The 22491-nt window shown below is 45.1% G+C and overlaps 5 protein-coding genes across 5 annotated transcripts in view; 1 reads left to right on the forward strand and 4 right to left on the reverse strand.

Annotated features, from left to right (window-relative positions):
- LOC140188910 (uncharacterized) overlaps positions 1 to 22491 on the forward strand; it is an 838801-nt gene that overhangs the window by 290823 nt on the left and 525487 nt on the right. The window lies entirely within an intron of this gene.
- LOC140188964 (histone H1-like) lies at positions 585 to 1293 on the reverse strand. The gene has a single exon (XM_072245624.1). It carries the CDS (start codon positions 1259 to 1261, stop codon positions 611 to 613), a length of 651 nt encoding a protein of 216 aa, XP_072101725.1. The 5' UTR covers positions 1262 to 1293; the 3' UTR covers positions 585 to 610.
- Positions 11151 to 11549, reverse strand: LOC140188912 (histone H2AX-like). Its single transcript, XM_072245566.1, has one exon. The coding sequence runs from the start codon at positions 11532 to 11534 to the stop codon at positions 11151 to 11153; it is 384 nt and encodes a 127-aa protein (XP_072101667.1). The 5' UTR covers positions 11535 to 11549.
- On the reverse strand, positions 12387 to 12761 carry LOC140189294 (histone H2B 1/2-like). Its single transcript, XM_072245993.1, has one exon. It carries the CDS (start codon positions 12759 to 12761, stop codon positions 12387 to 12389), a length of 375 nt encoding a protein of 124 aa, XP_072102094.1.
- On the reverse strand, positions 19559 to 20205 carry LOC140188864 (histone H2B-like). Its single transcript, XM_072245524.1, has one exon. The coding sequence runs from the start codon at positions 20016 to 20018 to the stop codon at positions 19644 to 19646; it is 375 nt and encodes a 124-aa protein (XP_072101625.1). The 5' UTR covers positions 20019 to 20205; the 3' UTR covers positions 19559 to 19643.

Below are 22491 nucleotides of genomic sequence, written 5' to 3' on the forward strand. Positions count from 1 at the left end.
TGCCCGGCTGTCCTTGGAGTGGGAGCATGCGGTCGCGATGGGTACAGTGGGAGATTTCCGAGAGCGGTAATTATATATTTTTGATTTTATTCTTGTAAATGTTGTGTAAATAAACTTTTGTAGCTGGTACCTGATTGAAGGTCAGTCGGCAAAGTCGCCGGGAAGGTTATCATATATCTTCCCCCTGCAGTCCATCCCCAGAGACAGATCCCTCTCTCAAGACGCCCCCTCCCCTCTCACATGGGTTTCAGCAGTTCCCAATCAACTCAGCTGAATCGGGCTTTGGGATGCGAGGTGCGGAATCTCAGTCACGCTGTCCTGGAGCGGGAGAAGGAACTGGGCCTGCAGACCACCCCACCGGTCTCACTCTCTCTCACACACACACAACCCGAGTGAAACGCAGTGTTTCACTTCAAATCTGGGACGTCAGGGCCGCTCTGAATGTCAGAGAGGTACCGGGAAAATCGGGTTTTATGCGGTAAGTTCCCCCGCAAAACTCAGTCGGACCCACAGCGGGAATCACAATATTCACGATCAGCTCTTTTCTGAGATGTGGGTGGCTCTGAGAAGAGCCGTTGGGTTCAAACACTTACAAACGGTATACCTTAATTCACTTTTTGACTGCTGTCTTCTTGGCCGCCTTCTTCTTCGGGGCTGCGAGTTTCTTGGGGCTCTTTGGCTTCGACGCCGCTGGTTTCTTAGCTGCCGCTTTTTTAGCCGCTGGTTTCTTAGCTGCCGTTTTTTTAGCCGCTGGTTTCTTAGCTGCCGCTTTTTTAGCCGCTGGTTTCTTAGCTGCCGCTTTTTTAGCCGCTGGTTTCTTCGCTGCCGCTTTCTTAGCCGCTGGGTTCTTGGCGCCAGACTTCTTGCTTGGAGATTTCTTGATGGCAGATTTCTTTACCGATGGTTTGTTCGCTTTCTTCACCGCTTTCACGGCACTTTTTCCTTGACCGGATTTAAAGGATCCCGAAAGACCCGCGCCCTTGGTCTGAACCAAGGAGCCGCTTTCCACTCTCTTCCTGATGCACATCCTGATCTGGGCGCGACGTTTCCCCACATCGACACCGCTGCTGGTCAGAGCCTTCATGATGGCCACAGCGGACATTCCCTTCCGATCGCGACAATCCGCCACAATCTTATCGATTTGTTCGCCCAGCTTGGGACCGGCTGGTTTGCTCCGGCCGGCCGCCTTCTTCTTGGGAGTCTTCTTTGCGGCGGCGGGTGCGGCTGGAGGAGCCGTTTCGGCGGGTGCTGTCTCGGTCATGTCGGCGACTCTGGAAAATGCTTCTCACAATCAGACTGAATGAGAACTGAAGCGAAAGGCGGCGGCCCAGAGCAATTTAAAGACAGCGAGCGGACGGGGCGGAGACATCCTGCTGTCAGCTCCCGGAGACTTCATTTTTCTGTGTTTCTCTCTCCTCAAAAACTCTCCGATTCCAATTAAAATCGGACACTCCAGAGACCCAGACTGGTCCTTGTCCGTCACTGAGGCCGCAAAGTTCGCCGGAAAGAGAGTTTAATCGGGATTAAAGGCAGCACTTTCTAATTTAACCCGTTTGATTACTGCACTGCCCGCGATCTCTCTCCATTTTGTTGACCTGTTCTCTGCTTTTCGGCTGAAATTTTGAAACTAACTAAAACTTTGCGATTAATTCCCGCTTCGGGACTGAGCTGGGGAGTGGGGCGATCCCATAACAGAGAAATCTTTTCTTTTTGTACAGGAGGCGCTGGGAAATCCGGCGATGTGTTCGGACCCACAAACACAGTGATACTCGTCTAATCGCCCGCCGCTTTAAAACACTCTCTCTGAATCAGCAAGTCAGGCAGCATCAATGGTGAGAATAAACAGTGGACATTTCGGGCCGAGTCCCTTCATCAGGACTCTGGTGGGAGATGCTGCCTGACTTGCTGGGTTCCTCCAGCATTTTGGCCGCGTTGTTCGCCATTCCCAGAATCTCTTGTCGTTATGCTGACACAATGTTCACATCTGCACCTTCAGAGGCCTGTACTGCTGTCAGAACAAAACGACAGGTTCCTCGTCATATAACACGGTGATAAATCTGATTCTGATTCCAAGGAATAAAGGACAAAGGACATTGTCTGACCAAACTGACTATGTAACTGAGAACCTCGGGTCCGGGAAATATACCTTGGAAATCTTTTCTACACTTTCCCCAGTTTAACCACGTTTCCTATAATGGTGACAAGAGCTGTATACAAATCGGCAAGTGTGTCCTCCAGTCATTTACACAACTGTGACATAATGTCACAACTGATATACTCTATCCCCTGACTAATGAAGACCAGCATGTTAAACCCCGTTCTTCACCACCCTGTCTGCAAGTGACACAACTTTCAATGAACTGTGTTCACTTTACCCCTAAATCTCTCCGGCCCATTCCGGTCCCCAATGACCGATCTTTCATAGTGTAAGTTCTACACTGGTTTGACTTTCCAATATGCACCGCCTCACACTTATCTGTATTGAAATGCATTTGCCACACTTGACCCTCTTCCCTAAGTGATCATGAGCACCCTGTAATCCGCGACATCCTTCCAAGTTAAGTTGAGGGAAGTTTCTCCAACTCATTAATAAAACTTTTGTGCACTGGCATTGATCAGTGAAGGTCAGTGAAACCTTGTCCATTCTTGCCTCTTTTACTCTTCATATATCTGAAAATAAATCTTTTTGTATCTTGTTTCTATTATTGGCCAGTTACTTTCATAATTCATCTGAGTTCTGCATATTGTTATTATAGTTGTTCTGTTTTTTTGTTTTAAGTTTCCCATTCCTTTAGCTTCCCATTAATTTTGGTGATATTCTTTGCCCTCTCATGTTCTTTTATGCTGCCTTTGTCTTCTGTTGTTAGTGATGGTTGCCTCATCCTCCCTTTTAAATACTGTTTCTGCTGAGGGATGAACCGATCCTGTGTCTGCCAAATTTCTCCTGGAGACTGAAACTTTTCATACAAGGTAATCTGGGAAAGTTGAAATGCCCAACTGCTGTAAACTTGTTCCCATTACCCCTCTGTGTGATTTACTAATATGTCTGCTGCACAATATCTGAGCCAATTGGGAGGCCGGCAGTATAATCCCATCAAAATCATCATTCATCATTTTATTTAAAACCTATACTTACAAGACCTCATCAAAACCCCTCTTATTACTGAAGTGTTGGTCTCCTTATTCAAAGATGCAACATCCCCCACCCATAAGGTAGCTTTTAAATGTTTCCCCTTCATCTTAAACCATTACCCTGTAAATTTAGGCTTCCCTACCCTACAAAAAGAGTGCTCACCTACTGATTTTGTAAACCTCTGGACGGTCACCAGACAGCTCCTTACACTCTCAGGAGAGAGAAAGAGAGTCCCAGTCTGTCCAGCTTCTGCTGATAATTAAAGTCCACCAGTGTCAGTAACATTCTCATCAAACTTCCCTCCACACTTGCCAGCTTCATGACATCTTTCCTGCAACTGGATGACCAGAACTGTGCAAAATACAGTCTGGTCTCACTTTGACTTTTACAGCTGTCATACGGCATCCCAAATTCTCTACTGAGTTCCCTGATCAATGAAGACAAATAGGCCAAACACCACCTTCACCATCCTGACTACCTGTGTTGTCTCTTTCAGTGAATGATGTTTCTGTATTTCATGGACCCTCTTCTGTAATACTCTCCAAGGGACAAGAATTTACTGTGCAGATCCTTCCCTGGTTGAACTTCTCATAATGCAACACCTCAAACTTGTCCACATCAATATCCTTCTGCCATTTTTTGGCCGTCTTCCCCAGTTAATCTCCATCCTATTGTACTCTCACACAATCTTCACAGTCCACACTACCACCAGCATTGCTGTCATCTGCAAACTCACTGTCACCACAATGTCAGAAAATTGTTAATGTAGATGACAATTGACAGTACCAGCACCGATCCCTGTGACTGTCACTGGTCAGAGGCCTCCAACCTGAATAACAAGCTGCCATGACCACCCTCTGCCTCCTTCCATCAAGACAAGTATCTTGTCTGGCATCCCCTCTGCTCTAAATGTGTAATACAAAAGAAATAAAGATTAAATCAAAATATATCTACCTATGGCCTACATCTCTCAGAAGAGACAAAACCTGAACTCCCCACTCCAATTCTGGCCCACTCATACAATGACCGCTCTGGTTAAGTATAACTTTTTATTGGATCTTGCCACGTTCCGAATTATGGGCAATCAAACATTTCCTCGGGAACTGTGACATGCAAAATGTGCCAACTGCCCAGGTTCACTTCATCAAACTCCCTCTCCTTTTATATAATCTGATGACTGTGTGGAACTGTGGCACTCAAAACTGTGGACTGCAGGAAACCAGAGTACATGCCTGCACTGTTCTACAAGGCCACAAATGATTAAAAAAACACTGTATAACAAACACTGGAATTCCCCAACTGAGATGAATGGGGAGTCTGGATAACTGAAAAGATTCAAAGAGAAGGAAGATAAATGTTTGTAAAATCAGGGAAGTGGGATTGACATACAAGGAAGGCTGATGGCAGATCAGACTTTATATGGAATTGTGGGTGAGGGACTAAGAGAGGACACACTGGAGGGTTCATCCAGTGGGACAATGTGGATAGAGCTCAGGATAAGAGAGGTGCATTCACTGATGGGGTTATACCACAGGCCTCCCAAATGCCGGCAGGAGATAAAGGAACAGAAATGTAGCAGGTAATGAAAGATGTAAAAGCAACAGGGTAGTTGCAGTGGGTGACTAATTTCCCCAATGTTGACTGGGACTCCCTTAGAGTCAGGGGCTTAGATATCACCGAATATGTTAGAAGAATACTGGGATGTTACTTAACATAGAAGTGGATAGTCTAACCCGGGAAGGGAGACATAGAAACATAGAAAATAGGTGCAGGAGTAGGCCATTCGGCCCTTCGAGCCTGCACCGCCATTTATTATGATCATGGCTGATCATCCAACTCAGAACCCCGCCCCAGTCTTCCCTCCATACCCCCTGACCCCCGTAGCCACAAGGGCCATATCCAACTCCCTCTTAAATATAGCCAGTGAACTGGCCTCAACTGTTTCCTGTGGCAGAGAATTCCACAGATTCACCACTCTCTGTGTGAAGAAGTTTTTCCTAATCTCGGTCCTAAAAGGCTTCCCCTCTATCCTCAAACTGAGGCCCCTCGTTCTGGACTTCCCCAACATCGGGAACAATCTTCCTGCATCTAGCCTGTCCAATCCCTTTAGGATCTTATACGTTTCAATCAGATCCCCCCTCAATCTTCTAAATTCCAACGAGTACAAGCCCAGTTCATCCAGTCTTTCTTCATATGAAAGTCCTGCCATCCCAGGAATCAATCTGGTGAACCTTCTTTGTACTCCCTCTATGGCAAGGATGTCTTTCCTCAGATTAGGGGACCAAAACTGCACACAATACTCCAGGTGTGGTCTCACCAAGGCCTTGTACAACTGCAGTAGTACCTCCCTGCTCCTGTACTCGAATCCTCTCGCTATAAATGTCATAGAAAACATTGTATTGAGAAATGAGCCTGGCCATTGATAGAAGTTTCATTTTGGGAACAGTAAATAAGGACAAGACTGGACCTGGTGGTAATATGGTCATTTGGGGTACAGTTAATTGCAACTGTCTACATTGAACATGTAAATGATGTTTAAAAGCAATCGGGTCAGAATTCAGACAGAACTGTTTCTATGAGGAGGAAACACAAGGATGGTAAAGTCTGGCAGAGGGGCATAGTGAGAGATGTTATGAATTCAGACTGAAAGAAAATGAAGGATAAGGAATATTTCAGAAGTAGAAATTGGAGAAAGCCTCTGGCAACATGAAACAAGTAAGAGAAGTTAGAGAGAGAATCAGAAGTGTGAAACGGGAAGAAGAAATAACTTTGGTGAGAAGGGGCACTGCGAAGAGGGTACGACAACACAAGCACAGAGGAGAGAGTTTATGTCTGAAGTGTGCGAAGGACTAAACCTGTACTTCTCATCAGTATTCATCAATGTGGTCATGGAGGATAGTGAGATCAGAGAAGGGAATGTTGATATTCCAGGGCATGTTGTTCCTCAGGCAATGGAGACAAATTACAGATTGGTGAGTCTTGGATCAATGTTCGGGAAATTATTCGAGAATATTATTAGAGATAGGATCTCTAATAAAAGTTTGGAGGGTAAAAGGAGGATATCATGATTCAGAAGGCAAAGTGAGCAAAATCCAAGAGATTCTCTTGGTATATTCATAGGAAAAGTTAAGTTAGACACAGAATCGTTCCCCTTGGAGGTGAACATGGCCATCTGTGTGTGGAGGCAAATGAAATAGGAGAGGCTATCCATGAATATTTCTGACAGTTATTTCACCATTGCAAAAATTCTTTAAGGTTGTTAAATCTCCAGGGCTTTATCAGGTACATTCTCGTACTTTGTGGGAAGCTGGAGAATACACTGTGGAGGCCAGGGGAGAGATTATTTTGCTTCATCTCAGGCACCAGTTGAGGTTGCACATGATTGGACAGGGTGAGCAATGTGGAATTGATAGTTTTGAGGCCCAGACTGTGGATGATATGAAGAGGCAGGCTGTGTTGAGGAAGCAGGGAGTCTGCAGTAGCACTTGACAGATTTAGAGAATGGACAAGGAAGTGCCAGATGAAATACAGTGTAATGAAGTGTGTGGTCATGTACTCTGGTAGGAGGAATAACAGCCTAGGCTCTTTCTAATCAGGGAGAGAACAGAAATCAGTTGTGTGAAGGGTCTTAGTGCACGATTCCCTAAAGGTTAATGTACACATTGAGTTGGTAGTGAGGAAGGCAAATGTAATACTTGCATGCATTTCAAGAGAACTAGAAAATAAAAACAAGGATCTAATGCTGAGGCTTTGGTCAGACCTTATTTGGAGTATCATGAGCAGGCTTGGGTAACTTTTCTAAGAAAGGATGTGCTGGCATTGCAGAGGCTGTAGTGGAAATTCATGAGAATGATCCCAGGACTGAAAGAGTTAGGATGTAATAATCATTTGATAATCTGGGCCTGCAGTCACTGGAGTCTAGAAGAATGAGGGAGAATCTTATAGAAACACATTGAATATTGAACGGCCTAGATAGCGTTGATGTGAGAGGATGTTTCCAATAATGGAGGAATCTAGAACCAAACCACACCCTCAATAAAAGATGCCCCTCTAGAATAGAGATGAGTAATTTCTTTAGTCAGAAGGTGATGAATCAATGGATTTCATTTCCACAGGCAGCCATAAAGGCAGTCAGTGTTTTTTTTTAAAGCAGAGGTTAGTAGATTTTTAATTATTATTAAGGGTATCAAAGTTTATGGGTAGAAGGCAGGAGAATGGGGTTGAGATGGATATATGATGGAATGGCAGAACAGACTGAATGGGCCAAAAGGCCTAATCCTGCTCCTGTGACTTCAGGACTGATGGTTTATGCGCTGCCATTGTTCAAAAAGGGTAGTGGAAACTACAGGCCCATCAGTCTGTAATTTGTTGGAAGAGTTTCTGATGAACAGGATCCACCAAAATTTGGTTTGATTCAAGACAGTCAGCACAGTTTTGTGCAAGGAAAATTATGTCTGGTAATTTCTTGCAGCCCTTTGAGGGGTTTCACAAGGGCGTAGATGAGGTTAGGGCTGTGGATGTTGTTTATATGGACATTAGCCAAGCCTTTGATTATAGTCTGGAAGGTTAGATCTAGAAACTGGAATCTGGGGAGATAGTTGATCGATTCCATAATTGCCTCCGTGACAGGAGGCAGAGGCTGATGGTTGAGGGTTGTGTCTCAGACTGGAGCTGTCTGTCTAGTGGTGTGCCACTGGGTGACAGGACCTTTGTTGTTTGTAATTTATATAAATAATGTCCATGTGAATGTGTAATTCACTGAAAGTGACGTCTCAGCTAGATACGGTGGTGAAGATGGGGTTTGATCTGCTGGCCTTCATCATTCATGTCACTGAGTACAAGAGTTGAGAAGAAGTGTTGCAGATACACAAGTCTTCGGTGAGGACTGATTAAAGGAAACCATGCTGACTTTGGCCTATTTTTTCATGTGTTGCCAAGTACCCGAAAATACATCCTTGACAATTGACTCCATCATCCTCCCAACCACTGAGATCGGACTAGCTGGCCTATGATTTGCTTTCTTCTGCTTCTCTCTCTTTAAGAGTGGATGACCTTTGCAATTTTCCTGTTCTCTGGAACCACACCAGAATCCAGAGATTATGGAAAGATTATTAATAAAACTGCCACAATCTCTTCAGCCACATCTTTCATAGAACTGGTGTAGATAATCTGGTCCAAGGGAATTTTCTACCTTCAGACCTTTCAGTTTCCCAAGGACCATCTCCCTAGTAAAGGCAAAATCACTCATTTCTGCCCCCTGTTTCTCTTGAATTTCCAGCAGACTGCTAATATCGTCCCCAGTGAAGACTGATGCACAATACTTATTCAGATTGTCTGCCATTTTCCTGTACCCCATTACTACCTCTCCAGTAACATCTTCCAATGAACTAATATCTACTTTTGCCTCTCTTTTACACTTTGTATATCTGAAGAAACTTTTGGTATCCTCTTTAATACCAGTGGCTAGCTTACCTTTGTATTCCAACTTTTCCCTCTCTTCATGACTTTTTTTGTTGCTTTTTGTTGGTTTTAAAAGTTGTAAATACTCTGAGAGTCAGGGACATCTCGGAGCAGATACAGAACAGGGGGATGGTGTTCATTCAGCCAGAGATGGTGATTCACATCGGTACCAATGGACAGGTAGAAAAGGGATGATGTCCCACAGAGAGTTAGGGAAGAAGTTATGGAGCAGAACCTGAAATGTTGTAATCTCCAGTTTACTCCTAGTGCCCTGTGGTGGTAGGGATACAAACAGAAAGTGAGAGCTAATGAATGTGTGGCTAAGGAGCTGATACAGGGACAGGGTTTCAGGATTACGGAACATTGGAACCTCTTCTGGTGCTGGGGTGACATTTACAAGAGGGATGGTTTGCAGTTTCAGTGGAGGGCGGTCAGGATCATGAAGTTCATTGCTGCACCCTATGAGGGTTGAAACGAGATTGACAGGGGGATGTGAAACAGAACACTAGTCACTGAATGGAGAGATTGAAGCTAAGTTAGATGCCAGGCACAGCAATATGTAATGATGGATTTTGAGTCAAATCCACATCTGACCTGGAGTTTGTTTAAAGACCAGTGCAGTGTTTCAGGGCCAGTTTGTTCCAGTAAGAGGGAGGGTCAAGAATGGCAAGGTTCAGGAACCTTGGATGATGAGACAGGAAGTTAATTTAATCGAGGAGGAGGAAGAAGCATAAGTAAGGCTTAGGAAGCTAGAATCAAACAGGGTGTTTGAGGACTATATTTAAAAAATAGGGGAACTCAAGAACATTTGGAGAGCTGGAAACAGTGATGAAAAATCTCTGGCAAGTGGGATTGAAGATAATCCCATTGTATTCCGTACATTCGTTGTGGTGAAAAGGATACCTAGGGCTGCACTTTGGGAGATCCAACATCAAGGGTGTGTACACAGTTAATGGCAGGAACATTAACAGTATTGACAAAGAGAAGGATGTCGAGGTTCAGAGACATCGGTTCCCTAAAACTGGGAGCACAGGTTGACAGGGAGGTGAAGTCGGTGTATGGCATGTTTACCTTCATCAGGCAAGGCATTGAGTTCAAGCACCAGGACATGATGTTACAGGTTTATAAAATGCTGGTTAGGCCACATTGAGAGTATCGTGTTCAGTTCTGATCACCTCAATATAGGAAGCATGTGGAGGGTTCGGAACAGGATGTCTGGAGGAGGTGTGCGCTGAGGAGAGGCTCGACATGCTGAAACTTTTTGCTTCTGGAGTGGCGTTGGCTCAGGAGAGATTTGATAGAAACCTGTGGAATTTTGTGGTCATAGTTGGTGTAGACAGCCAGTAATATTTTTCACAGAAGGCATGTATTTAAGCTCAGAGGAAGAAAGTGAAGAAAACAGATTGATGGAGACATGGAATGCACTGTCAGGGGTGGTGGCAGAGACAGAGAGCACAGGAGTATTTAAGGAAATCTTAGACAGTCACAAGAATATGTAGAGAAGGGCCAAAGGGCCACTCCTGTACTGTCCTTTGTTCTCTGAACAGCAGATGGCCCCTGGGCATGGATCCGTGCAGGAGACTGGGATATTATATCCCCAACAGAAAAATGATTGTCGGAGGGGCAGGACCGGCAGCTCAGTTTCACAGTACAAATGCTACAGGTACGATGGAGTGGAGGGGAGAGATGTGTTTGACCAGGGAGAACATCTCAGTGGTACTTAAAGAAGACATCCCTGGGGATTGCCGCATCATGTATACTGGGACCGCCGCACTGCAAAAGGGTTGGTGGCGCAGAATTTATTCTGTGTGTCCAGTTTTATCAATCAGTATTTAGAAGTTCCTACTAGAGACAGGACAGAACTGAACCTCCTTGTCGATCCACCCACCCCCTCCCTTTTCTTCCTGGCACAAACAAAAGTCTGTATCAGAGCGACCCACCGCCTCACAGAGGGAGCCGCGTCTCGGGAGATCTGACCAAACTGACCCCGTCTTTGCAAATGTTCATTTATATTTCAGAGACCCAGGCGGACGAGATTTTCAGTAAATACTGTCAGTTCCATACGGTAAATGTACTTTTGCAGATAAATGTAAAGCTGCAAATCAATATTGTTCTGTGAAGCGGTGGGAATTGCTCATGAAGCGATCAGTGGGACGGTCCAGGGTCAACCCGCAATGTGAAACCCAGACAACGCGGTTTCAGGTCATGAAGACCGGAATCGTTCAATGATCGGAGATTAAATTCACCCTCCGGGGGCTGACTCTGAAAGTTAATTTCCCCGCCCCACAAGGGGAGAGAGCTCCATTCAGCCAGCAGAGAGGGGAAATGAGGCAGGGTGTAGCGGACCGCGTACTCTGCAGACTTTTACCGATTTAATTCGCGGAAGAAACACGACAGAAGGAGAGAAAACGTTACCAGGGATGCCTCCGATCGGGGCCGTGTCAGACACACAGCCGAGTTACTCCGAACGGTAATCACCCGCTGTTCAGCCCTTCCACAGACACTGTGAGTGGCTCTGAAAAGAGCCTTTGGGTAAATAGGTTCAGTTTACGTCGCTTCACTTACTGGCACCGCCGGTTTTCTTGGGCAACAGCACAGCCTGGATATTGGGTAACACACCGCCCTGAGCGATAGTCACCCCTCCCAGCAGCTTGTTCAGCTCCTCGTCGTTGCGGACGGCCAGCTGCAGGTGTCGGGGGATGATGCGGGTCTTCTTATTGTCCCGGGCTGCATTGCCGGCCAATTCGAGGATTTCGGCTGTCAGATACTCGAGAACAGCAGCCAGATAGACCGGGGCTCCGGCACCCACCCGCTCAGCATAGTTGCCCTTTCTTAGGAGTCGATGAACCCGGCCGACCGGGAACTGCAGTCCAGCCCGAGATGAGCGAGATTTGGCCTTGGACCGAACTTTGCCGGCGCCGCTTTTTCCACGTCCAGACATTTCCAAAGTCACAGTAACTGCTCCAGCGACAGGGAGGGAATGTTCACCCGCCCCAGCTCGCATTTTTATACTTTCTTTGAGAATGCAAACTAATGCTCGTGATTGGTTTAATGCTGCTTGTTTTCATTGGTGAAAAGAAATGGCCCAATCGACGAACTGCCTTAATCACCAATCAAGAGCCCGTAAAGGTAGAAGCGCGGAGTGTAACCATCTCCTCCCCAAAGTACACTGAAAATTGAAAAAAGCCCGCCAAAAAAAACTCTTTGTTCAAATTTAATCTGAAATTAAATCATTGCTGATCTGTTTGAGGACTGGGTCTTCGTATTTCCCCCTGTTACTGAAACCGGGCACATTTAATGTAAGTGTAGTTGATAATGGAGTGTCTGGGAACTCAAATTTCTTTCAACTCGTAAAGGAACCGAGTAAAACTGACACTCAGCTTCTGCCCGGTGCTGGTCATTGTGTAAACGTTAGCAGGTTATGGACAAACGGCTCTTCTCAAACTGTGACCAGCGGCTAGTCTGCAATTTTTTTAAAAAAACTGTTCTATGAAAGAACCGTGAAGTCGTTCCGGCCTCGAATTAAAATGAGATTCAGAGAAGTTACCTAACTCCAAATAATAAACTCCTGAACCCACAGCTAAAACAGCAACGGGAGTGGGAGGAATGTTAAACACCAGGATTATAGGGGGAAGATGAAGCGGATATTCCAACCGCTCTTTAGCTCCTGTAAAAGCCACCACACATAAAACGTGCGCCATGTATTGCCTAAATGCTAGTACAACTCTCTCAGTGAAATCGTGAGTGGCTCTTAAAAGAGCCGTTGTGTTTTCGATCATCTCACTGGGGAACTTTACTTGGAGCTGGTGTACTTGGTCACCGCCTTTGTCCCTTCGGAAACGGCGTGCTTGGCCAGCTCCCCGGGCAGCAGCAGGCGCACGGCGGTCTGGATCTCCCGTGAGGTGATGGTTGACCGCTTGTTGTAATGGGCCAGGCGTGAAGCCTCGCCCCCGATGCGCTCGAAGATGTCGTTGACGAATGAGTTCATGATGCTCATGGCCTTGGAGGAGATGCCAGTATCGGGGTGAACCTGCTTCATCACTTTGTAGATGTAGATGGAGTAACTCTCCTTCCTCAGCCTCTTGCGCTTCTTCCCTGCCTTACCGGCTGGTTTGGGCAGAGTTTTCTTGGCGCCCTTCTTCGGAGCGGGTTTCGCTGTCTCAGGCATTTCAGCTGACCGCTTCAGAACCACAAATAAGTAAAACGGACCCGGAGCACGAATTAAATAGGCAGCGCCCAGAGGTGTATGCTAATGAGGGATGGGATGCCTAGGTTTCTCAATGGCTATTTGAAGTAACGTTCATGCAGTAAGATAATTTGATTGGATAGCTAAAGGAATCAACCAATCAGAACTCGTTCTGCACTACCCAGTGTTCGTTTTGGGTAACACCGTGGACAGGGACCTGTCGCCGATCTGGTGAGTTGCCGCTGCCGGTTAATTCCGCAGGAAGGAAATCTAAAATACAAAATGGACCAACTACAGCGGCAGTATTCGGTCATTCGGCCCGTCGTATCTGCTAGAAAAGCAGATGGAATGAGGAAAACACACAGTTGATAATATGAAACGTTTATGTAATGAAACAGGACAGCAGGAGACCGAAGGTCAAATGGACCAGGTGAAAGATAAATTTACTGCAGCAGCATCATAAACACATAGTATCCACGATACAGTGCTCACAAGAACTAAACTGCTGTACAGAATTGTAAAAAGAGAAGAGAATTAGCAGTTAGTCCTGACGAAGGGTCTCGGCCCAAAATGTCGACTGTACCTCTTTCCCAGAGATGCTGCCTGGCCTGCTGCGTTCATCAGCAACTTTGATGTGTGTTGCAGAGAATTTGAACGAGTCTCAAGACAGTCCATTGCAGTGTAAATTGATCAAAGTGGTGCTGTCTTGAGGTGGGGAGGAGCGTTGTTGGGTTTTGTTAAAGTACGTAATGTCTGTACATTACGTACAGGGTTCATTCTGTACCCGTCAGCCTCTGGTACAGTGTGAGAGTGTGGAGTTCATTCTGTACCTGTCAGTCTCTGGTACAGTGTGAGAGTGTGGGGTTCATTCTGTACCCGTCAGTCTCTGGTACAGTGTGAGAGTGTGAGGTTCATTCTGTACCTGTCAGTCTCTGGTACAGTGTGGGAGTTGGTACTTGGCACTGTGTCTCCCAGTCTCTCATGCAGTGTAAATGTAGAAACTTCTTTCAGATTCATCCTCACAATTGAATTATTTTTAGCTTTTTAAACAATAACACACAATGCGATGTGGCCACACATTTGTTGGAGGAACAACACCTTATGGGTGGCTTCCAACCTGACGGCATGAACATCGAACTCTCGCATTTCTGGTAATGCCTCCCACACCCCCCCCTTCACCATTTCCCATCATCTTGCCCACCCACCATCTCCCTCTGGTGCTCCTCTCCCCTTTTCTTTCTTCCATGGCCTCCTGTCTCTTTCACTAATCAACTTCCCAGCCCCCTACAGGTTTCACACTCACCTTATTTTCTCTCTCCCCTTCCCCACCTTTTAAATCTACTCCTCAGATTTTCTCCTAAGTCCTGCCAAAGGGTTTTGTCCCAAAACAGTGGCTGTGTTTTTTTTCTATAGATGCTGCCTGACCCGCTGAGTTTGTTCAGCATTTGTGTGTGTGGCTTGGATTTCCAGCAACTGTAGATTTTCTCCTGTTTGTGACACAATGCTGTACATCAGTGTCTCAGTGATGATGTATCTGGTTACCTTGTACTAATCTGAATGGACTTTGGAGCAGAGCATCCAGAGTAACAAGCCCAGACCATTCAACCCAACTCTGGTCTTGTGATAAATGTGTAACTTTCCTCGAGTCTCGGTGTGGGAGGGTTTGAATGGTGTGTATCGTGTAGCAACATTTGAACTGATAGAATTGAGAATGATTTTGACTGTAGATATGTAACCAGTGTGTCCACAGTGATCAGTGATGGGACCTTTGTTTGATCAGATTAAAACATACGTGGGCGGATCAGATCGCTGATGACATGAATATTGATGCAGTTGTGGGTGGCGAGGAAGGTTGTCAAATGGACAGAAGTGGATATAGATCAATTGGAATCATGGATGGAGAAATGGGGGAAATGGATTTTAATCTGGACAAGTGTGAGGAGTTTTACAGGTAAAATGTCAGAAGAAACTCCACAGTAAATGGCAGCACCCTTAGGAGCACTAATACACGAGAGAACTTGATGTGTTCCTCTGTATTATCTTGCAAGTGTCACTAAAAGGAAGTAAACTGCTCTAAAGATCACAGAGCGGGAGCAGTAAGAGGATTCAGTGGGGGGTGGGGTCGCTGTAGGGTAATGTCATGGCTGGAAATGTGCGTAATTAATGACCACTGACATTCTGTTGTGTTTCTCTTTTAGAAGCTGGACTGCTGTTATGATGTAAGTATGTGAAGTTTTTTTTTAAACTGTGCTTTATGTTTCTGTATTTGGAGGACAATAAATGAGTTATGGTTTTCCTGAAATAGAAAATGCCTCATGCCATTTTATTTGTAAAAGTCTTCACACTGCAAGAATACCGCAGTATCAATCTGCACCAAGAAAACCTGATCACATTCTCTTGAGGGTTAATGGCATTGCTGACTCTGAGTTTACTACCGTCGAATGCCAGCAGGGTCACAATCAGCAGAAACTCTCACAAAGCAGCTCTGTTTGTATTGTGTGCTTAGTAGGTCTGTGGGAGATACCCAGAATGTGAAGCTATAGTAATGGAGAGAGACACACTGAGCCAAGTCACAGCTTGATGGGCAGAGAGGAAAACAGAGAATTTGATGTTGTGTCCTTATGCCTGTACTATGCCCAGTTAGAAGTGTTGTTCCTCCGCACAGTGTTCAGCCTCACTGTAACAGTGTGACATCAGACATCAACATGAAAACCAAAATAATCTCAGCTGAGATGTATTCTCTTTCACCTGTTGATCACCTTTGCAAACATTTTACAGGCAGAAAAGGCAAAGAATTTCTGTCTGAGAATCTCAAATGCAACAGCGTGTCACTTCTGCTGTGTCTGTCGGTTCCCCAGCATTTGAATGCTACCAATCACTGAATATGAAGGGGGAGATGGTTGAGAAGACAGCACACCAGAGTCCCAATACGTGGACTTGTCCATGGACTGACCTGATAAATGGCCATAGAGTTGATAACAGTGAGTTGGCGTTCACCGCCTCTCATTTTGGAAGGGATTCACCAGGCCACTGCACCTGCAGATACACCAGCAAGTTCACACGGGGAGAGGCCATTCACCTGCTCCATGGCGGACGGGATTCATTCAGTCACAAGCTATTACAACACCAGCCAGTTCACACCGGTGAGCAGCTAGACTTGGCTCTGTTGTCTCTGTCTCTCAGTATAGCTTCACACCTGTTCCAAGTGTGGGAGGAGATTCATTCAGTTCACCCACCGTGTGAGGCTCCAGTGAGTTTACAATTCATAGAGGACACACTTCTGTCCTGAGTCAGCAAAGAAATTTACTCAAGTCATCCCACCTGCTGAAACACCAGCAACTTCACATCAGGGAGGAAGTTATAAGAAGCTGTATATGGGACTGTTAATGTCAGATTCCACAGATATTGTGGCTGCTCATCAGACCCAGGACTGAACCCTGGTTACTGAGCATTGAGGGGGTTCATCCCACCATCTTAAAATACACTGATGTTTAATATTGTGGATCTGTCATAGACAAATAGATCAATTCCATTTCAAATCCTGTGTCTCAGGTGCTTCCTCCCTGTCACACTGATAATGAACAGTCGAGAGGCCACTCAGTCCAGCTGGTACCTGCTTGTGTTCCTATTGCACACCAGAGCTTTCAACCCCATCCCTGCCGTTCACCACTAATTCACCCTATAATGTTCAGGATGTAACTGGTCACCGGTCTGGCGATGAAGAGGTTTACCTTGAATTCACTCCACGACTTTCTGTAAACTGCAGAGGATTAATTTACTGTGGTTTTCTCCCAAATATTCCTCATCCCTCACAGCTCTGGACCAAGGCTGAAGTCTTGTGTTGTTAAAATCTTCCTGTCCCACTCTGTTCATTGTTTTGTGTCATTTTCACTGATTTCGAAGGGCTGTGCCTCACACTGCCGGGCTGTTGCAATACAACACTCTCCTCTAAAGTACGACAGCAGAATGGTGGAGCAGAAACAAGAGGGGTCAGCACAAATGAGGGCTTTGGAGCTCCAGATGTGATGGAGGCTCGAGTTTATGTAGAGTAGAAGGAGGGAATCAGACCAGGAGGATGAGGCTGCAAATGAAAGTTCAGCAACATTTGGAAACTGATTGACTGAAAAAAGAGGTTTATGTTTGCAAAATACTGGAGGGACTCAGTGCCCCCCAGCAGCATCTGTGCAGACAAATAAATAGTTGATATTATGGGCCAAGACACTTCATCCTATCTAGACTGTTTATTCCTCTGTTTAGCTGCTGCCTGACCTGCTGAGTTCCCGCAGTACTTTGTGTGTGTCACTTTACAGTTTATTCCCAGCATATGCTGAACCTTGAGTTTCATATCTGCATTTCTAAATGAGTGGAACTGTGACAGTTGTCATACAAAATGCTTGTTGACATTGAGTAATAAACAGGAGAAAATCTGCAGATGCTGGAAATCCAAGGAACACACACAAAATGCTGGAGAAACTCTGCAGGCCAGGCAGCATCTGTGGATAAAAGTACAGCTGACGTTTTGGGCTGAGATTCTTCAGCAGGACTGGAGAAAAAACAATGAGGAGTAAATTTTAAAAGGTGGAGGAGGGGAGAGAGAATTCTTAAATTCACACAAAGAAACTCTACATCACTAATACTATCATTGCTACAGCTGGTTTCCAACACATTAAGATATTCTTGTAAAACCTTATTGCTACATTGTTTAGTCTCTCCACCTATTTTGATTATGAATTGCAGCAAATGACCGAGCCAGGACTCAACCGTCTCTCCTTCAGGAACAATTGTATTACCTTCTTTAATCAATATTCGGAACCCTATGAATCCCACACCCCCATTTTCTTAGTCATTCCCCAAACATCTTCAAGTTTAATAGTCCTTCCAATACTTTCACAATATGACCTCCAGTAAATCTTTTTCACAAGCTTCATTACTTTCCTCACCACGGCCTGTGACCTGTTACACTTAATATGATTACGCGGAGAGTGATACTTCCTAACTTTCCGAAATGCCACGTTTCTCTCAGTAACTGCCTCTGCACACTCCTCCGTCCACCACGGTACAGCTTTTCTCCCACTACTGCACTTTTTAAATTGAATCTCTGCCACCACTATTTGATGAATAATGTCACAACGTTTCTTTGCAGAAATCCACATCATCCTCACCATTCAGCCCAGACAGACACTCAGCACATAAAACATTCAAACTTCTCCCAATTTGCTTTACCAGAGTTCCACCTCCTAAAAGTGCCCTCATGCCCCCTATATAAATCCAAACCCAAGCTTATAAACATAGGGAAACGATCACTCCCCAATGCTTCATCTCCCATGACATCCCACTACTCACTCCAATGTTCAAAACTAAAGTTAAATTTACAGCATTTTCAGAACTATTATGAACATTAAATCTCGTACCTCTCCCACCATAAAGACTAACAGGATATGAAATATCTGAAACTCTTCTATAAACAAAATATTACCAATCTGAGAACAACCCCACAGTAAATTAACTATGTGTTAAAATCCCCACACCATACAACGCTTAGTGAGCTAGAGCTACGTATACTCTCCAACAAATCAATCGGAAGCTTTCCACAATGGTTATAATAATACACAAACACGAGGAAATCTGCAGATGCTGGAATTTCAAGCAACACGCATAAAAGTTGCTGGTGAACGCAGCAGGCCAGGCAGCATCTCTAGGAAGAGGTACAGTCGACGTTATAATAATATACCACTTTATTGCCCCTACCTGTGGAATCAAATGTCTTCAAATGCCTCATACATTTCATTTACATCCACAACTTTATGGCCTCTCCCTCTCTTTAAAAAAAACTTGCAACACCACCTCCTCTACCAACTAATCTATCACGCTTAATTACAATATAACACTGGAAGGAAGAACTTAAATGCGATAACAATCAGGTTTCCTGAATACATATAACATCACATAGATTTGATAAATCAGAAATAAACGAAGTTTTGACCATTAGAAATCAGGCTTCTGAAAATCGCCCTTCTGATGCAGGCGGGGCGGGAGGTGCGGAATGTAGTGGGGCGTTTATGATTGGTGAACCAGTGCCCATTCTGATTTGAAAGAGCAAATATTCCAATCACAGAGCTGCCTTATTCACCAATCAGACTGTAGAAGCGCGGAAAATATCGTCTAACCGCCGAAATAAACTGAAATTTGCAATACACCGCCAAAAAAGCCTTTGTTGCTGAAATTAAACCACAACAGGTTTGTTTGTCGGCTCTTTACCCCCGTTACTGGAGTCCGACACACTTAAACAAAGTGTAGTTAATATTGCGATGGTGTCTGAGAAATTAGTTCACCGATATCTTTCAATTGATAAACGATTGGAATAAAACCGGTCCTCAGCTGCTGTTCGCGGTCGGTCATTGTGTAAACTCAAGTCAGTTTAGCAAGGGGTCACCCGTCAGAAAGTGGAGCTTTAACAAGTACTCTGAACGACCCGTGACAGTGTTCAGCTCTTGCGTCGGAATGGGGTTAAGAGAAGTATCGAAAATGGGACAAAGCTTAATGAACCCACGGTATTTAAACCAGAAACATTAGCGTCCATGTCAGAGAAATCTGATGACCGAGAGGAAGCGACGGGGAAACGGGTGTGTAACGATTCCGTGTCTGGGCAGTTGGCAGGAATTAACAGAGAAATTGGGATTGTACTGAGCAGCGGACAGCAAGTTCTGATTAACGGGGATAAGATTCTGAATGAGCATTTCAACAAAAAATTCCAAATTTACCTCAATTCCATGTCTCAATATCGTGTAACTCTTTTAATGAAACCGTGAGTGGCTCTTAAAAGAGCCTTTGATTTTCCGGTTTGTTTTGTCAGTGAACTTGTCTTCACTTGGAGCTGGTGTACTTGGTCACCGCCTTTGTCCCTTCGGACACGGCGTGCTTGGCCAGCTCCCCGGGCAGCAGCAGGCGCACGGCGGTCTGGATCTCCCGGGAGCTGATGGTTGACCGCTTGTTGTAATGGGCCAGGCGGGAAGCCTCGCCCGCGATGCGCTCGAAAATATCGTTGACGAATGAATTCATGATGCTCATGGCCTTGGAGGAGATGCCGGTGTCGGGGTGAACCTGCTTCATCACTTTGTAGATGTAGATGGCGTAAGTCTCCTTCCTCGACCTCTTGCGCTTCTTGCCAGTCTTGCTCGCTGGTTTGGACAAAGCTTTCTTGGCGCCCTTCTTGGGAGCGGGTTTCGCTGGATCAGGCATTTCCTCGTCGGTTTCAAACACAATAATAAGCAGAAGCTGTTCGGAGCGCGGATTAAATAGGCAGCGCCCAAAGCGGTATGTTAATGAGGATGGGAATGCTGAGCATTTCCATTGGCTGTTTGGAGAAATGAATCACCAATCGGAACGCTGGGGGATGGGAAGCGGCGCCAATGGGCGGGGTTTACCGCTGTCGTTTGATGCGGGAGGAAGTACTGAAGGGCAGAGACAGGCCGGGCTGCGGGCTGAAATTGAAAAGGGAAACGCAAATTTCAAAAGCCGAATGAAAATAAAATCAGATGAAATATTGTAAAATTAAACACTAGGACATTTAGTTCATGACATAGGGCTGCAGGAGAGTGAAGGAGAGATTTGGACATTTCAGTGTAAAGTTTAAATCGAGTTTATTTATGCACAGGTGAAAGGAACAAAGTATTTGTAGCAGCATCACAGACATTGCATCAGAGACACAACACTGACAAGAAACACTGAAATTAAATATGAATTATACCAAAATATTCAAACAGACAGAAGACTATCAGAACAAAATCAAAATAACAAACAGATTATGCCGGCAGTGGGAGAATCATCCCTCTTGTGCTTCTTCATCTCGTCACTCTGGATTCAGTGTCACACAACGCTGCCACTTTGATCTGGCCCATGCCTTCATTAACCAAGTCCAACACTTGCCTTTATTGCATCTTCCTTCTCCTTACACTGGTCATCGGGTTTGTGGGGGTGTGTGCCCCCTTGAACCTCAGGATTAGGTTTGAGGGTAGGGCTGGTGGATGTATATGCGGGGCTGGGAGAGATAATGCTGTGGAGTTTAGTATGGTGAGATAGGTGGGGCTATGGTGGATAGGGTAGTGTAGTGGAGTCACTTCAATCTGGCCCATTCCTTTCATTAACGTGGCCTGACACCACTTGGCTTAATGAACCGGGTGTTGCAAAGGGACACATCGTCAGTAATGCAACCTGGGGTCATTGGGTGTTTTGGGTCTTTAATCATGAGACATCCTCGCCCAGGCAACCCAGCCAGGGTTAATCAGGCCCGCTTGTGTTTATCCCATGGATCAAGGTAATGAGAGGCATGTAATTCTGCATGTTGTGGGTATTTTAAACCTTGTTACTTGGCTTTATTTTGACCATTTGGGGAGTAGAATGTTCTGAGGCCTAGTAATCAGGCTTTACCTCCAAGTAAGGTTCAACTTTCCTACTTTCAATTTAGAATTGTCTTTATTTTGCATCTGTATGCCTGGGATTGCATGGGTTAAATTAACAGTGTTCACTGCAGTACAAATTAGTGATTAGGTCTGTGGAGATTGGTCCATAATTCCAAAATGCAAACATCTCTGAAATCCAGAATTTTTTGTGCTGACATGACATCACAAATGGAGAATTTTACTCAGGATTAAATGGCTTGCCTAATGAACAGAGTTTCACGGCTCTGGGCCTCTATTCATTGGAACTTCGAAGAAAGAAGGGTTACCAAATTGAAACCTATCAAATAGTGAAAGGGCTTGATTGAGTGGATGTGGAGAGGATTTTTCCTGTGATGGGTGTGTCTAAAACTGGACCACACAGCTTCAAAATAGAGGGTCATCCTTTTAGAATGGAAATGAGGAGGAATTTCTTCAGCCAGAGAGTGGTGAATCTGTGAATTGTTTTGCTACAGGCAGCTGTGGAGGCCAAATCACTGGGTATAGGCAGAGATTGATAGATTCTTGATTGGTCAGAGCATGAAGGGATACAATGGAAGGCAGGAGATTGGGGCTGAGAGGAAAAATTGATCAGTGATGATGAAATGCCAGAGAAGACTCAACAGGCAAAATGGTCGAATTCTGCTCCTGTATCTTATGGTCTTATGGACTCACTTAGTGACTAAATCTCTCCCAGAGATCTCAGCTTTGACTCAACCCAGCAACTGAGGCTCCACATTACTTATATAAGGAATACAGAAGTTCTTTGTTCTCTGATTTACAAAATATCTCATTTCCATCCTGAATGCTTGTCACCTCATTCTGAGCAACAGACACAAAATGCTGGAGGAAGTCAGCAGGCCAGGCAGCATCTATGGAAAAGAGTAACGAGTCGATGCTTCGGGCTGAGAATCTTCACCCTGAGATCTGATGAAGTGTCTCGGCCCGAAGTGTCGACTGTTAACTCTTTTTCATAGAGGCTGCCTGTCCTGCTGAGTTCTTCCAGCATTTTGTGTGTGTTGCGTTTGATTTCTAGCATCAGCAGATTCTCTCGTGTTTGTGATTTACACCTCATTCTAAGGGTATTTTCCTCAGATATGGAGTTCTCATTCAGGGGAAAGATCCTCCTTGCCTATTGCCTGTCATATCCTGAAAGAATCTAACAGATTTCCTCGTTTTCTCATGAACAGCAGGGAATACAGACCCAGCGCACTCACTCTCCTCTCATATAACCAACCTTCCATCCCCGGAACCAACCCAGTCAGTGTGGGGAACAG

This window comes from Mobula birostris, chromosome 28 (genome assembly GCF_030028105.1).
Source record: "Mobula birostris isolate sMobBir1 chromosome 28, sMobBir1.hap1, whole genome shotgun sequence".
Classification (NCBI taxonomy): domain Eukaryota; kingdom Metazoa; phylum Chordata; class Chondrichthyes; order Myliobatiformes; family Myliobatidae; genus Mobula; species Mobula birostris.

What these genes read in the sequence shown, in the direction of transcription:
- LOC140188964 (XM_072245624.1), bottom strand. Translation starts at nt 1,261, where the DNA reads ATGACCGAGACAGCACCCGCCGAAACGGCTCCTCCAGCCGCACCCGCC.
- LOC140188912 (XM_072245566.1), bottom strand. Translation starts at nt 11,534, where the DNA reads ATGTCTGGACGTGGAAAAAGCGGCGCCGGCAAAGTTCGGTCCAAGGCC.
- LOC140189294 (XM_072245993.1), bottom strand. Translation starts at nt 12,761, where the DNA reads ATGCCTGAGACAGCGAAACCCGCTCCGAAGAAGGGCGCCAAGAAAACT.
- LOC140188864 (XM_072245524.1), bottom strand. Translation starts at nt 20,018, where the DNA reads ATGCCTGATCCAGCGAAACCCGCTCCCAAGAAGGGCGCCAAGAAAGCT.